Raw genomic sequence first — 18,273 nt, forward strand, 5'->3', positions numbered from 1 at the left:
CTAGACACTAAACCAAACGAAATGATTGCATCACGTGCACAAACTAGTAGTCACGTGACCCGTGACCGCCATGCATATTGCTGGACGAACCGGCACGACCCGTGTACACCCCGTTCCAAATCTCGGTAAAAGCCCGGACGATGATACCGTGATGATACGGTGAGTTGAGCTGGAGAAAACAGTTGAGAAGCTCTTTCAGATCATTCTTGGAATAAATCTCGTTTTCTAGAATCATTTGGAGCATTGATTGTCGGAAATCCAGGTAAGGATCTTCGGAATCTTTTTCGACAGCTAGGCTCTCTCCGCCAATTTTTCCGAAACCTTGTACGGCTCTCAAGCTTCGAATGTCGGAGTCCGTGCTGTCGGAATAGTAAGTGGATGTGTCCGCTGTTTGCCATGAGCTGGTGGAGGAGTAGGAAGGGTTGTGGGCTTTTTGGAAAGATGGGAGAGGTTTGTTGACGGGCTTGGACTTAGGGTGGAAAATGTTGGACAAGAGCCTCGATGTTCTGCTGCAGCTTCCACATCCCAGGTTCACGGTCACATTGCTCACTTTGAGCTTCCTCCTATGAGACATTGTGAGTTTTTCAGAGAGATTGTTGTGGTTTTAAGAGAGAGAGGAGGACGAGGAGAAAATGGTGGGAAGTGAAAGACAGATCGTGCGCAAGTGCATATTATAACAAGAGGGGTGTGAGGTGTGCTAGGGTGACGGTGATTTTGAAGTAGTGAAACATGACAGGCTAATGTGGGCAAGTGATGAGTAATGAGTGTATCGTGTAATTGTGTGAAGGCAGTGAGGCAGTGACTGTGTTCATGATGCACATTAATATGTCATTAATGTATGAGATGGTGTCTCCTTTGACTTTGTGCTTGTATGGCCGTAGCCTAGCTTAACAGAGTGGATATACACGAGTATTACTGTATTACCAATATTTATAAATTCATCCACAGTTTTTTTTTTGTAAGTGTAGTTAATGGATAGATTTAACTACAGACTGGTGGTTATCGTAAAATACTCTCTAGTAGTAATATTTAATTAGGTGATTAATTAGTAGAGATAATTAATTAATAATATAATGTTCGGATTGGTGCATATAGAGATAATTGAGGAAAGTGACAGGAAATGAGAAGGGAAGGGGATAGATGGATGATCTCTTGGGATCCATCCATAAAAAATAAAAACGAAATTTGCAGATCCCGTAATATGCTTCATTGTACCGATACAGACTGACAAGCTTAATTCTAGGCATGTGATTTCTCTTTGATTATTTTCCGTTCCTTCTAATTATGCTAATGCGACCCCTTCTGCACTGTTGCACTGCACACACAGTGTATATATATATATATACGTATAATAATTAATATAGTATGGAAAATTATACACTACAAGGACAAGATTGATTCATGTAGGCTCTCGTCCTGAGTCATAGTTGAGAAAAAATCACAACCAAACAAATGTTATAAAATTTGAATAGGCGGGCTTGCCCTTCAAATGTCCAGGACGATATACCACTTACACAATACACATGTACAAGGGCGGAATGAGCAATATAGTACAAGGGTAACCTTATAATGTTGAGCATCCAACCAACTTGTTTCATATTTTTTTTGAAAAATTTACACTAGATAGAACCAGGAATAGAGCATTGGGACTCATTTTAGTCCCTCATAGTTCCTTCCGGCGCGCATATATATATATATATATATATATATATATATAATATGATGTGCCACTTTTAAATAAGTGATTATAAAGATATATCAATATTATATCATGATATTTTCGTGTATATATGTATAATACTGGATTATGTTTTGTAACTAACAATTATTTATTCTAAAACACCTTCATACATATAGATATATTATTTTTAGGCCCAAAATAATGTCATTATATATACGTATTCCATTTTGGAAGACTCGTGTATAATATCAAATTATATTTTGTAATCAACAATCACTTGTCCTAAAATAACTTTATACATATAGACATATTATTTATAGGTCCAAAATAATATGTCATTATATGTACGCTAATACGATGTTAGTGAAATGAATTTCGTTATCGTTAATGAATAATAAGAGTGATAGAAAAATAATTGAAATTTTATTATAAATATTAAATACAGTGAGGGTGAATAATTCATGTAAATGCTTTCAAATTTCAATACCTTATAATAAGCTCAGTAAAATATGTTACGGCAATTACTCCCTCCATCACTCTGAATAATATATATCGGGGTACGGGATTTAGCACACATTATAATACTACTTTAAAATATAATTTCGTAAACAATTTTTAAATTGTTTTAATAAAAAATTGATATTTAAAATTTAATACAAAGAAAGATAAATTATAAAAATATACTTAATATTCACCTTAAAATATGTGTTGAGTATTGAAAAAATAAACTGTATATAATTGAATTGGCAATTGGACCTAGGGAGTATGAGTTATCGGTCGAGCATATTAAAGTCTATCCGGTGAATATGGGTGGTGGAGTTATCGGGGTGACACTCCAGACTTGCAAGTTGCAACTAGCCCCCGACACCGGTGTTGTTTATATGGTGTTGTTTCTTTTAGCTTTCTCTTCATCTCATGTTCGAATACCATACGATGTTTATGAGTTTCAGAATAATTTCTATTCAGCTTTATTATACTCTTGATTCTCTCGAGTTTCATGCACGCCTATTCTCTTTGTCTATCAACCGCTCTGGGTTGACATTTGAAAAAAAAAAAGAAAGTTGAACTTTGCATGCACCAAAAGAACAAGCAATAAAGCAAGCGCCATTAAGGTCTTCTCAATATACAGGGAATAGGTAGTGTGATGGTGTCAGTACATCAATATTCAGGAGATTGTGTCTAAGCATTGCCTAAAAAGATGAAAGATTTGCATAACATTAGTTTAAAAAGGCAGAGCATTTGATTTGGGTTTTACAATTTTGCATCACATGAAATTAATTTAATTTTACTTTATTGTTATGCAGATATAGCAACTGCAGAAAAGTGCTCTGGCCGTTTTTAACTATTTCATTATAGTTGCATGAACATAAAGTCAGTCGCATCTTGGGGATGCCAAATCTAACCTCTCACTTCTATTGAAAACAAAATTTAGTTGAGAGTACCTTCCAATGTTAAGTGAGTCTGCTCTGCATATGTGATGTATCATGTAACTTTTTGAAACTCGTATGAGATATGTACATTGTACATTCATAATAATTGTAACATATGAGTAAAAAGGATGTGTATACCTGCATGTACAATTATACTAAAGTTTGATTTCAAGTCCCTTTCAAAAAAGTGGTGAAGCTCTGAGTTTCCACTATCTACATTGAAACTCATTCTATTTTGACACGCTAGTGAAGAGATTGAGAGAATCCCCAAGAATGCTACTTCTGTGAATCAATGAGAGGTTGCTTTGCAGATGGTCATATCAAAACACAATCAATTTACTACCAGGTGTTCAAAATCTTCTGCAATAACACTTGACCCATGCATTCCTAATGGATTGCTACTAGAAATTTTACAGGGTGTTCATCACAACACCTGTCTTTACAACCTATTTAACTTGGTGGTGTTTCATTCACAATAGTTGTACCACATTGGCTGAGAGAGAATACAAGTAAATATTAAATGGGAGAGAAAAAATAAAGAAGCAAAGGACCACATATTGTTCAGGCTCTCAGTTCCAGCTTTTAGTTTTGGGGACAGAGTTCAAGTTCCCAAATTATAAAGAACTGAACACAAACTTATTTTTATTGGGATTTTCTATGGTGTGCCTTGAGCACACAATAAGCACTAACTCCCATGAGTTTGATACATTTTGATTGGTCCTCTAATTATAAATATTGATGGACCCCCCTGCATTTACAACAACTCCACCAATCAAAATGCACCAAACTCATAAAATTTAGTGATTATTGTGTGCCCTTGGGCACACATTAGAAAGACCGATTTTTATTTGAAGAAAATAAGAATCCTTTGCATGAAATCCAGGACTCAAATTTCAAGGTAACTTTTGAAGGATAACAATTTAGAGTCAAAGTGTGCTTAGTCTTGAATAATATTTGCCTTCATTATACAAATTCATGACATAAATTCCGATCATATGTGCACACCTAACAAAGAACATTTACCTGATGGGCCTCACTTTGTTATTTGTTTCTTAATCAATCTAGCTACAAATTGAGCAACCCATACTGAACCCTTCTCTGTACAGGAGAAAGCATGAGTAAGTCCTTCCCGTTCAATTACTAGATGGGCTTTAGGGACTTGCACTGAGATCTGTCAGCCATGAAGTAGAGTAAAGATCAGTTCAAATAGTTCATATGTTTAATGAAAATAAAGTTGATAACAGGCAAGGGGAGGAAATTAAATAGCATTAGCAATATAATTAGCCAACAAGTAGAAACTTCTCTTTCCACACTACTGTAACAACCACATCAGAGCAGAAGTAGCAATTAACTACAGCTGGTCCAATCTATCTGTACATTGTTTATAGCAATTGCTATACAATTGACTCAATCAGCAATATCATAGAATTATTTGATTACTGTGATCCACAATATGAGCAACTGCTAAGATGGTTACTATCATAATTAGCAGCATGAACCCAATATGTTACATACCAATCCGGAGCACCCGGTTGGCGACTAGTGCGGTGATGGCCCTATTTCGCTAACATAGCTAATAACAAGACTGGTAGTTAGACTATATACAGAACAAAGTTATGAAATTTCACCCATAGATCATTCTATAATCTTCAGGATTTAGCACAAAAAAACAAGGATAAGAGGTTAATGGCGTAAAAGACTTAAAAACTCAACGACCACTGGAGTCGACATAGAGCATAAATTATATATCAATATCACAGACATAATGATAATAGTCCCTAATACAATAGAATTTACAAACACCCATTAAAGCTTAGTTTTGGTTGATCTTCAGTATTTCCACATACCGTAGGCTGACAATGTCAAGCAAACAAAACCTAGATTGTATATAGAGCAGACAATTATGCTGAACGGAGATCAAAGTGAGTTTTTATGGCATAAACCACAATATGAACTTCCAGGAAACCACATTCCAAGAAGTAATTAACTAGAACTGAATTCTCTGCATTCAAAACAGCCCATTAAATCAGATTTTTGCTAAGGAAAAGCATATGAACAAATCTTATGCAGCAAAAAATTCATGCTCGTTGATGTCATTGTTGCATAATAGCTTGGTTTAGGTTGCAACAGAATGTCCATTCAACAAATATGTGGTAGTGACACCTAAAAATCCACATTCTAAAAAATCTGATTTCTTGGATAACTTTTGCATAAATCCTAAATAGCAGTAGTTGCTACATGTGCCAGAATGCAGTGGATACGAGCAGAACACACCGATAAACCCACACGATTATTAAGCAGCTATAAGTTCTTATATATATATATATATATAGAGAGAGAGAGAGAGAGAGAGAGAGAGAGAGAGAGTAATATCATTCTTACAAAACATAAAAAAACTAACTGCTTAACTAACCTCTTCAGACATTTGCAGCGGTCCCCAGTGATCGTCATCTCCAAATAAAAATGCGATCTGACTTTGTTTTTCCCTCAGGAATGCCCAGTCTGGTGGCTCTAACAGCTGAATCAAAAGGACGTTGATCAGGAAATGCTTGCAAAATGGTTGTTTGCATTGTTCAATATGTCACAAGTGAGAGTGGTTTGAGTACTGCACGTCGCCTTTTTTCTCGTAAGGCCTATGGGTCATTACATTAAATAATATTTGACTTCTTTTGTCAAATCCACCTCATTACAGTCAACATATCTGTATACATTTCTGAATTTTTTAATTAATTGATTAAGATCATAGTTATATCGGCTACTTTCTTTGAATAATTATTATGACAAGACATCAGTCACCTAATTGAATGAAAAGTGTTCACTAAATTGCTTGTTATTCAAATAAGATGTACTGAAAAGAGAACAAGTCTTAGTTGTAACAAGATGACATTACCTTTATGAACTCTCTTCTTGCCATGAAAAAGACGTTTTGCATAACATGGTACTGAAGAAAAAGATTGTTAATGAAAACCTGGTCAGATCATAAATAATATGCATAAATTGGGAAAACAATCAATTCTTATAAACTATCCCTCAAGTAAAATTGCTTTGCAGAGGTAGAAATAAAAGTTTATGCAGAACGAAAGGTCACTGTACAGACCACAACCATATGCTACGTTGATGGACTTTATTAAAACAATGGAACTAGTAAACTCCGACAAACTCAAGTTTGTCAATTACACAAAATGTATTAATGTAGCAATCACAAAACTTTACAAAGATGATAAAAAAACAAAACTAACGGAAAACTTCACAGAAGTCTAGAAATCCAAGTAAAGCTGAACCGAGTATTTCATCACATAATAATCCATGATACCTCTTACATCACTAATGCTAATGCGAGTAACTATGCTCTTCTCTTTTTAAAAAACGTACGTATGTAGACATATATGACATATTAACTATTAAGACCACCTCAGGATCTTGATAGTTTATACTTTATAGATGAGGTATGGACTTTATACATGGGGCCTCGGACAAAAGTTATGCTAGAAAACAGCATCTTACCTGAAGAAGATTATCGCAGAGAGCATCAACAGCAGTAGAAGACCATGACTTTCCTACACTATTTCTCACCAAAAATCTGGTGAGGCTGGCGGGCAGTAATCCCAACAATGCCACAATAGAACTAAGCGTAGCACACAAAAATGGAGATCTGAAACTCACAAACTAACAAATGTTAATTTCTGAAAGGCTCTAAATATGATCAACACATTAATTTAGTACAATAAACACTTATCACATGTAGAAGAAGCCATGCTGTATCGTTACATTTAGCGAAAAGATGATTAGAGTAAAGAAAACCAATGACTCGAAGTTCATGAGGATTACCACAGGCGGATGCTGCAAAGGTTTTAATAGCAAATGCACACTCAACACGGAGAAAAACTAGAAAAGGAAATTGATGCAATAAAGAAGAAAGAAGAGATCTGTACGCTGCGGTTTTTCGAATGACAGCTTGCTGGAAAGATATTTTGTTTATTGCAAGAAAGGGATACAGCTTAATGCAATATATCACCTATAACACAAATATAAGAGGTAATAGGTAAAGGCATATGTTGTACTGTTAGTAACATTAGATTCCACCATAATCAATAATAATAAGTAAGATTTAGAAGTATACTTAAATGTGAATACCTTGGGTGAAAATCTCCGTAGTAGTTCGACAGATATATAACATCCGATAGAGTGTGCAACCTTCAGAGAAACCATGCATGTTAGATACCAAGAGTTAATGCGAGTAAAATGTTGTGACTACTTCATGCAGAGAACTGACTCATCCTCGACTACTCAATAGTGAGTTGTGTAAAAAGAATAAGCTCAATTGTAACTTATTCATCTAGGGAATGCCGAACAGATCAACAATGTAGGATTTATTTAAGATGTGTCTGTTGTGATAGAACCGTAACCTTTAATTTTACCTGTTACAACTTAGAATATAAGATGAAAAATCTTTGGTTTCTGGTGCGTAAAACTTCACTAACTCAACATTGAAATTACTATATCGATGTTAAATGAAACTAATTTACTTGGGAATACTCACTTTCATGAGATTTTCAAAGGCTTTTATATATCACAGGTACATAAAATGGAAATAAAAAAAATGTACATAGCTATGATTTCATGAAACTAATATCGTTATTTAAGTGAACTAGGATTAACTGGACAATACTTGTTTTTGTATGATTCATATACTGGTGTGGGTAATTTATGTGCCATGCAACTTTCTTTTAATTATACTAACAGAATAGCAGTTTGTTAGTGCAGGACTAGACAATATTCACTTGCTTCATCAGAACTTTATAAGAGAAGACTCCAACAGGCTGCACAGTGGAAAGAAACATATGCTTTAAGTAAATTTAAACATCTATCCATAAAAGAAGAAAAAACAGCATGAAAAAATTCAGTTAAGGTTCCTGAAATGACCTACTATGACATGTTCCAAATAGTAGGGAATTTCTAGATTTACTGCATAAATAAAGTTGTGAAGAACTAATAACGCACCAGCACTATAGGGACTTCGATATTGTCTAGTTCCTGCTTGATGAAATTCACCTGGCAGAAGGCAATCCAAAAACATTTAAGTGCTAAATCGAAACCATTGCAGACATCTTTTAAATTTTGAACCAGTAAACTGCAATATTAGTACCCACTTGGCGAGAACGATTCCTTCTCTCTCTCTCTCTCTCTCTCTCTCTCTCTCTCTCTCTCTATATATATATATATATATATATATATATATATATATATATATGTAGAAAGATATAGATGGATAGATACATGAAGAGTAGTGGCTAGAATTCTAAGCAATGGCCAACTCTATACGAGGGAATTAGCTTGCCAGTGGGTATATGGCCATTTGACATTTTGACTAAATTGACTAAGTATGCGAAAGCTTTATCCTTTTAAAATATTATGAGAATCTTATTAGCCCCAGAAAATGACATTAGCATCTATTTTCTAGTTGTTAAAACAGTTTTGTCGCCCAAGTAAGCTTTCTAGAATTTAGATAAAAATTAAAAGAAAAACAGGTTCTATCTCATGTAGAGCAAAAAAAAATTAATAATACTTCTTCTGAATAAGAAACTACAAATAAAAGTTACCTTATGATCGATTTGCTCCTCTAATGAGAATAATCTTCCACCCTCCAAATTCTACAAAGTGGAAAAAACTTATTATGCAGGAGTAAAGGACCTTATAGAGGGCAAACAATATCGATACTTTTGGATATAAAAATGACAGAAAACCCATGAGTATAACAGTAAATTGCAGTGTCTTAAATAAAGTTCCAACCCAGTTACCTAAGTAGAGACAACTTATTCAATAAATTTCACTATTTGATAATTAATTTAATATACTTATCCTATCATCATCTAACCAAAAGAAATCAAGGAAGCGGTCAAGTAACTCAAAATATGCACTTAAACCTTTTTGGATAGCTTGATTCTAGGCCTTCTGATATTCAGCCAACGCCAAATTTAACATGGAAAATTGAATAAGGTCATATAATCTTGATACTGTACTAAGCAGCCAACACCAAATTTTTAATCTTTTGAAAACGTTTTTATTGAGTTCCTATTTTTTTAATGACATGTCTGTATATATAAATAATTATTACAGGCACTGTAAGTCCTCGTGCTACTCTTTGGGCTAGCAATACTTTATGTATTCCTAATGATCACTAGGTCTTAAGCTCTCTACAAACTAAACACAGTGAGAATAAAGGGATCTCAGAATCCATTGTATATGATGGTGAAAGGTTCAAACTTCAGACTATGCATAATCCAATAAGCAAATGTAGTAGAGGCGCTTCCAAATTTCGTAGCAGTTTACCTTTTTCATGTGTGATATCTGTCCAATAGCTGATGATCAAGAAAAAGATGCAACTGGGAGTAAAAATTACATGTCACAATACCAAAATCAAAAAAACTTGTGTCAGATAACATCAAATCAAAGAAAAATCAATCTCTTGCCTGTAATAGATGCAGTTCCTCCAAGTAAGTCATATAGTGACTCTAGAAAGTCAGTATAAAATGAAATGACCCCTGCAAGAATTCAAGCATCAAAATATTCTTCATATATCAACTTAACATCTATCTAATTTCAAGTTTCTCTACAGTTTTTAAAGGTATAATTACAATAGCAGCCAATGCTAAATTGTGCATTACAGACAGTACCTAAATTTACGTGGCTGCGGAATATCCATACACTTAATTTAATCCTAAACTCTCAAAATTTAGTTACGCAATCGTAAGTCTACGTATAACTGATCCAAAACAAACACACACACACTTACCTGGATTTCCAGGAACGAACAAAACATGTATTGTAGGATTTTTAGCATGAATTTCGATTAAATCCGCCTTACGCCTGACCAAAACAGAACATTCAGATTTAATTTTCCCCAATTAAACAGTCGGTAACTTAATGTAAAATAATGACATAGTATAGGAATGATAGAACAGTAAAGATTATCAATACAAACAAAAACATAGTATAAACACACGCATACCCTGAGACATTCGATAATCGAAACGTAGCAGTGCGTTTTAATGGATCGATCAGGTTCGAATTTTCGCGATCCATTTGTAAATTAGCTCTACTGTTTAACGCAGACATAGACCTGATAACAGATATATGAAAGGAACAAATAAATTGCATTGTGTGTTCGATTATTCGCATCATAACTAATTAATTCGAATTTAAATATTGATGAACGGTGAATTTAATCATACAAAATGAAAGGTAAATATATGTTACCTGGAGTGGATGAGAAGTGAGAAGGAGCGAGCTCGAGCGTACGAAGAGAGAAATCTCTGAAACAACATACTGCTGCTTATTATACCCACTATTATTTTATTATTATTTCACTGTTCTGTTTATTATTATTCTAAAGCTGCTAACTGGATTGCTCGAGCTTAATTACACTTAATTTTTATTTTTCACTTTAAAAGGAGTTAAAATAGGAGATAACACTACAGTTTCCTAAATTTGGATATCAGTCTCCATCTGTAATCTCGCTTGCTTCACCCGATTACCGATGGGAAGGAGATTTGGTACCTCGTTTGATTTGGTTCGATTTGCGGTCGGATGATATTGAAAATCCAAAAAAAATATTTTTTTCGGATTTGAGAATGGGAAATAGTTCAAAGAATTCCGAAATCGGACGGATCGGGTACCTCGGTTTTCACAATTGGTATTATTAGCTTACTATTGATATACAAACAATTTATGATCCATAAAACTGTTGGGTTTCGAGGCATAAAACGCAGCGGAAACAATGTTTAAAAACTGTAAAAAACAGAAAAAGCGACACCCGTCGCTGGATCCATGCGAAAAGATAATATTTAATTCGTGGTTAAGATGTTTATCTTAAGAAGTTTTACACTTTCAGTTGTCTAATGAAGGTCCAGGCTTTCAACAATCACCATGTATCCCGTCGTGAAACGATCTATGCCTTAAAGGTATCCACACGAATGATCGAACGGAGGATGAGCGTGTACTAGCACTCGTAAAACAGAAGCCCCCTTCTCTCTCTCTCTCTCAAGCTGTTAGGGTTTGTGTTTTATCTTATAAAAACGTAAAATCCTAGTTGAGACTTAATAAGATATTATATAGGTAAGAGAAAAATGCTTCTAACCATAAACCAATTTAAAGTTTTAATAAATACGAAAATCCTAGTTATTATTAATTAAGTCTTACTTAATCATTCAATAACTCAATTTCAGATTTAATAGTAAATTCAAATATCTTATTTATTCAATTAATTAAGTCTTACTTAATTAATAACAAATAATTCAAATTACTTACATTTAATTTAAATATGAATTTAAATTAAATAATCCTCCAATCATTTTTTGTGTGACCCTTTAGTTATTATTACGTTGGCAACAAATTTATATCTAATTTAAAATTGTAAACAATAAGCGGCATCTAGTAATACATTATTGCTACCCAAGTAATAATAATTAAACCAGTGATCGACTAAATCTTTCATAAATAATGTACAATGTAATTTAATCATTTTAACCATATATTATAGATTAAACTCAAGACATGTTATGTGTCTTCCTATTCATGGTTTAATCCAGGTTTCCTTGATCAACGAGTAGACTATTATTTCAAATCAACATTTGAGCGCGGCGCCACGCTTTTAATATTCCAGATCACACAAGAGGCCAATAATATCTCTCCAAAATTAGGAGGGTTAAATTTTTTTCTAAACCATTCATATTTCTCACATGATTCCTCACATACTCGAAGTCCACTTTTATCATTACCCGGTCAAATGTAACTTTTGATGTAATCAAATTATATTAATCAGCGTATAGAAATATAATAATTTCAGGTCGAAGGACCATTACATCATTATCATTGTGAAAATTACTTATGACACCACAGACATGTAAACTCTCACATTGGGTCTATCCGGCACCATATATATTTACATCTGCCCATTTTTCAACTTTAGTATCACTATACATATGATCAATGAGATGTGATCATCAGTCAACAAACACACTAGTCTTAATGCATTATTATTATCCGTTAATAATAATACTCGACTAGGGATATTTGGGAATATCGATACTATTCACATAATCTCATTTCTCAGTCACGTACTTAGAGATATATAATGCATATCATATTTCAAGGATATTTATTAATCTAATATTTATATCGTAGTAAATTAAGACATAATAAATTATTAAAAAAATAATCGATAGAACAAAAACATCAATAATCCAAATGCCATAAACAAAACATAATAGTGTTGTCTCTAGTGCACAAACACTAACAATCTCCCACTTGCACTAGATTCAATCACATATGTATCTAATAGTCATGGAACTAGTATGACTGTCTTGCCTCTGCTGTGAAAAAACCTTAGTCAGTGGGTCTACAACATTATCATCAGTATGAACTTTACATATATGTGTATTTCCTCTCTCATTAATCTCTCGAAGAAGGTGATATCTTTTAAGTATATGCTTTGCTCTATAATGGGTCCTTGGTTCTTTAGCCTGTGCAATGGCTCCATTGTTATCGCAATAGAGTTCAACTGGATCTGTGATCGATGGAACCACATCAAGTCCCATTATAAATTTCTACATCCAAATAGCTTTTTTGGATGCTTTACTGGAAGCAATATACTCAGCTTCCATTGTAGAATCAGCTATTGTAAAATACGTGATTTTTTTTATTTATTTATTAGAAATTAGATAATAATTCGTTTAGATAAATATTTTTAAATTAGAATATTCCGGAAATCTTTTTGTGCAAGTTATTTGAGTTAAAAAAAATAAATTTGTTATTTGTGGAAAGAAGTGTGAGAATGAATTAGAAAATCGACATCTTTTTGATTTTAGGTATTTGTGTGTCAAATATTTTATTTTAATAAATTACTTGGAGAGGATGCAAAATCAAATAGGAGAAGATTTTGTAATTCCTTAATTATAAATAGGGTTTTTGTGTGCCCATATAAAGACCCTTTGTTATCAGTAAAAAAGTTGTACAGGTTCCACCTCTTCGCAAATAGGTACGTTTTATTCCATATCGTGTCTTTGTATTAACTCTATGCCTGCTTTTTGATGTGAATTATCATGTGTAATGATAGTGAAGTATAGATCACCTGCGTCACATTTTACATGTATAATTAAGTGATAAACTTGTAGTGTGGTAATGTATGCGAAATCTTATAACAGAGACCAAGACTAATTTTTTTGTATATTTTAAACACATGATATGCCATGCTAATTACTTATATGTGTTGTATCATAAGATTAGTATAACTAATTTAATATGATTATTCTTTTTAATTTTTTAGGCTAACATGTTTTTATTTTATGTAGCTTCGAAATTTGTATACCATGTTCAAACCTGCAAATTCTTGCCTTCTCCTTGTTAATTGTTTTGGTGTCAATTACATGCTAGAAATAATTTATAATTATTTTGCTTTCGATTAAAAGTATTTAGATCACTACTCTTTAATTTATATATATATATATATATATATATTTAAATACACTGTCTCTGTGATTAAATGAGTATACATATATTTATTTAATTTTTCTTAAAATACAGGTTACTTCTTAAAAATAGTATTATTTTGAGTCAATTTTATAAATAAAGTGGGATTTGACAATTATTTAAATAATATAAAATATGTATAAAGTTTTTTTTGTTCGGTGTACCAATTTTGGCCATTAGCTAATTTAGTATGAGACATAGTTTAGTGCACGGGTAAATTTGCATGTTCATGTTAATTTCATATTAATGTACATGCATGTATTTATAATGTATAGATTTTATTACGCACAACAATTTATATTTTAATATTTTGAAACCAAAGTGACAGTGAGGATGTGCAAGAAAATTATTTTAGATATGGTCTTAATTGGGCTTAAGGCCCGATCGACCTTATCAGCAAATATATATTTAATTGTTAAATTGTTTTATGTGCCTAAGTTTTGATCTTCTGTTACTTGAATTTTAATATTTAAGTTTCTGCCAAGCTTTTTACATGACTAAATTTGTGGTTTCTCTGGCATAGTATGCGTGGAAATTGTTTTTCGAATTAAACAATTAATTAAGTCCTGCTTATAAAATTTTAGGAATTGTTCGCGTTGTTAATTTCGGATTTTAAGTCTAGACTTTGAGGTAAGTACTTTTGACTTGCTTTTAATTTTCGGAAAAGATATTTTAATTCTGATTTTGATTTCATATAAGATATAAGAACTGTGATTTCGAAATTTATAAGATATAAGTATTTGTGAATTTTAGAACCCATTCTCTACGTTTTTGAACCCGTTCGTAATTTATGCTATAGTTCCGGAACTAGCCTTAGATACCCTTAGTAGGCGCACGAGTGTGCAACTTTAGATACCTATTAAGGGTGCATAATTATTGAACTTTAGATGTCGACCACTGGCAAAGTGTGGTAAATAAGAATAAGAATAAGAATAAGATGTCGACTACTAGCAAAATGTGGTCGTAGATCAAGACGTTGGTACTTATAAGAATTATCGTTTTGTTTAATTTTATTTTGTTCTGATCTGTTATAAAATATGTTTTGTTATAAAATCTGCTCTGTTCTGTTTTAAATTCTGAATTTTAAAATATAATAATTTGGGTTGGATTTATTTTAGAAAATGTTTTACAAAATTATTATTATTTTAAAAAAAATCGTTTTATTAAAACGCCCATTATTTTTCTGTTTATGAGTTAGTCAATTTGTACTTGTTGAGCTTTATAGCTCACCCCTTTTAATATTTCAGGTTTGGAATTTGGAGTATATTGAGAATAATGAATGAGAATTACGTGGAGATCTGTGCTGCTTCGTTTCGTACTATTTGAATTAGAATAAAGGCTTTCTTTTTAGAAAATAAATTTGATTATCTGTTTAGACAATTAATATCGAATTTGTGGAGTTGCGTCTCTATTTTTATGATTTTTATTATTTAGTTTGACCGCTGCTTTGACTTTCGTTATATATTTTGAATAATCGAGTAAGAATTTATTTTATTTTTAGTTTTCAATTTAGAACTAATAGTCCGGAAGTGCGGGCTATTACAGTTGGTATCAAGAGTCAGGCTGTCCTTCGGAGTGTATTAGGTATGAGACTAGTACAATCCCTAGAATGCGATCCCGTAGACTATCGTATAGGTTTACGAAATTATATTTGATTTAGATATTTGTTCCTTCGTTTTTGTTCCTTTAAAAAAAATCAGTGTTTGTTTGCTTTTGGGTATTTTTATTTTTATTTTGTTTGGAGCCTTGTGCGTTTTTCAGATCTATTATCGTGAGTTAAGAACTTTAACGAGATACATTACTTTCTAAATTTTTCGGATATAATTGATTTAATTCGAATTATTAATTTTTTTTTAATTAATTCGAATTTTCTTAATTTAATTCTTTAAATTCTAAAAGTGTGTATTTTATTAATTTTTTAATGGCTCTCAATTTTCAAATTGTCGCACATAATCTTGTTGGTTATTTTAATCCAGATAAATGTGATGTGGAAAAATTTAAGCCATGGATTAGATTTTTAAATGACCATTCGATTGTTAGCTCTGCTATTAAATCAAATGTGATTTTAAATGTTGATCTGCTCAGAATGATTTGCACAACATCTACTGTGGCCGATGATTTGAAATCTTTTTCATTCACCGTGGCAAATACACAATATGTTGTTGATGAAACAGTCGTCAATCGAGCGTTAAATTTTCCATGAGACAATTTCTGTAATTTGCCCTCTGAAAATGATATTTCAAACTTTTTCCATGCTATTCACTATCAGGGGGTGATTAATTTAACCAAGTTATCTAAATCCAATTTGGTTTCTGAATGGGATATTTTCTTCAATATACTTTCTAAAGTGTTTGCCAATTGCACTAAATCCAACTTTCACAACATCACTTCCACTCTGCAGTATATTGGTCTTGCGGTTGTTTTCAATCAAAGGATCAATTTTGGCAAACTACTTTTACCCATTCTTTTGAGACGTCTCACTACTGCTTTGCGTGATCATTCTACAAATCGTAGGGTCTCGTGCTACTATGCTCGTTTTCTCATGCTCATAGCAGAACATATTCTCTCACCTGAGCATAAAGCCCTTTTACCGAACCCCCTCTAGTAAGTAAAAAGATTTACACCCGCCAATACACAACTTTCAAATTCATGCAAGTTCCCGTACTTGTATCTGCTTTCATGGCCACTTATATTCCTTTACCTATCTTCAATCTTCCCGGTCATGAACAGCAAGATCAACCTCCAGTGGTTCAAACCACCCAGGATCAAACATCAGATGCTCTTCCTCTACAGGTAATAATTCCTCAAACTCAACCTATTCCTACTTCTGTTGAAAGACCCTCAGTGGTTGATAGGACTAACCATGAAGTTGTAGAACCACAACTTCAATCCCAGGTCATAGAGCCAAACACAGAGTCACAACATATCTCAACCTCTCCCCCACTGTCTAAAATGTTGCCTAGAAGGTTAGTAGGGAGTAGTATGTTAGTGGATGTGAATGAACCCTCAGCTCTGCCTCCACCCAAGAAAAGGAGAACATTTACTGAGGCATCTGAAAGCCCATCCTTGTCCTCCCAACAGGACATGGACTTTGAAATGGCCACTGAACAGTTACTAGAAATATTCTCTCAACAGGATGAATCTATTGAAATTCGCCATAGGGCCATGGCATCCTGTACTGAGTCAAGCACAATTCTATTACTCACAATGGAAGCATACTGACCAGTAGATGATACTCAGGACACGGAGCGAGGAGTGCACATTGAGTCGGTTACAGTGCCTGCCATAGTTACGATAGAAGAGCAGTCACATGCTTCTGAGGGAAAATCTGACTCTCAGCCACCTTTAATAGAGTCATTTTCTCTCCTCCCAGATCCAACACCTCTGTCTCCCTCACGGGATTCTCCACTCGCAGATTTATCTGGAGAAAGTGGAGGGCAACTCGGTCAATCTATCCCTGAAGCAATTCAGACATCTATTTCACATGAAAAGATAGGTTTGACTGAGGATCGGGACTCGCGAATTCGCATTGCACCACCACTGACCTCTCTTGAAGAGGCTAGGGTGATTTTAAATGCAGGTACAGAAGATCAGCATCAGGAAGACTCCTCACGAGCAATTATATTGAGAGATACACAAGCACGTGAGTTGAGTGAATTAAACAGGAGAGATACTCAGGTGAGCGCACACACAGACACAAACACTAAAAATCTGTTAGCTCAAATTGCTGATCTCAAGGAACAACTTGCAAAAAGTCAGGCTGAAGCTCAATCATTCAAAGCACAAGTGGTTGAACGGTCTTCTTCTTCCACCTCTGTCAATAATCAGCTGGCTCTCATTAGGACTGAAATATCAGATTTGAAGACATCTGTTGTACCAAAGCTTAACTCAATCCAGGCATCTCCAACGTTATCAGCTGAAGACATTTCAAACTTCTGCTCTCTACATACAAGAATGACTTCTCTTGAAGACTTGGTTGAAATGAATCATTCACTAGATTCTTCCAGATTTCTGAAGATAGAGACGGGCATGGAACATCTGAATGAAGGGATGAAGCACCTGTACTACATGATTAAAAATTCTCACTGCCCTAATGAAGAACAAAGGACTTTCTTTGAAGGGCCGTCTGGTGGAGGCTCAGGCTCTGGAGGTGATGGAGGTCATGGAGGATCTAAGGGAAAGTCTGTAAAGGATTCCTCAACTAAGGGGGAGAAGAAAGGGAGAAGTGAAAAGGGAAAAGAAAAAGATTCGTCTGCTGGAGGCACAGGGAAGCCTGATGATATCTACTATAGTGGAGAACCTGATGACTTTGATATTTGTGACGTTCCCACTGAACCAGTCTTGGGAGATAAAGATGGTTTCTTTGAAGCTGAGGAGGAAAGTGATTTTGGAGAATGAGAAGAGGAAGCTCCAGTGGATCCTCTGTTTGAGAAAGAGTTTCAGCAACAGCAGTCAGAATTGAAAAGAAAAGAAGCCGAACTCAAAAAGGTATCCCAGATCATTGACATGAGGAAAGACATACAAAGAACAGAAACTCTTCAAAAGCAACGTCTTCATGACATTAAAGCTCAAAAAAGGAGAAGAGATGTCAGACTGAAGATTGGTGAAAAATGGGATGAAGCTAGGAGAGTACTT

General features: G+C 33.9%; 1 protein-coding gene across 1 annotated transcript; it reads right to left on the minus strand.

Moving 5' to 3' along the window:
- Nucleotides 1-3,978: 3,978 nt before the first annotated feature.
- LOC141711884 (uncharacterized) lies at nucleotides 3,979-10,553 on the minus strand. The gene is made up of 13 exons (XM_074514583.1): nucleotides 10,369-10,553; nucleotides 10,121-10,231; nucleotides 9,905-9,978; nucleotides 9,582-9,653; nucleotides 9,442-9,470; nucleotides 8,712-8,762; nucleotides 8,113-8,163; nucleotides 7,246-7,305; nucleotides 7,044-7,126; nucleotides 6,616-6,763; nucleotides 6,002-6,052; nucleotides 5,525-5,629; nucleotides 3,979-4,282 (listed from the first exon to the last, which is right to left on the minus strand). The coding sequence occupies exons 1-13, from the start codon at nucleotides 10,434-10,436 to the stop codon at nucleotides 4,145-4,147; spliced, it is 1,041 nt and encodes a 346-aa protein (XP_074370684.1). The 5' UTR covers nucleotides 10,437-10,553; the 3' UTR covers nucleotides 3,979-4,144.
- Nucleotides 10,554-18,273: the final 7,720 nt, after the last annotated feature.

This window comes from Apium graveolens, chromosome 3 (genome assembly GCF_009905375.1).
Source record: "Apium graveolens cultivar Ventura chromosome 3, ASM990537v1, whole genome shotgun sequence".
NCBI lineage: Eukaryota > Viridiplantae > Streptophyta > Magnoliopsida > Apiales > Apiaceae > Apium > Apium graveolens.

Excerpts from the sequence above, each read along its gene's own strand:
- LOC141711884 (XM_074514583.1), bottom strand. The coding sequence starts at position 10,436 with ATGTTGTTTCAGAGATTTCTCTCTTCGTACGCTCGAGCTCGCTCCTTC. Across the intron at positions 10,232-10,368 it reads TCACTTCTCATCCACTCCAG|GTCTATGTCTGCGTTAAACA; the intron begins GTAACATATATT and ends ATCTGTTATCAG. Across the intron at positions 6,764-7,043 it reads GTCATTCGAAAAACCGCAGC|ATCTCCATTTTTGTGTGCTA; the intron begins GTACAGATCTCT and ends TGTGAGTTTCAG.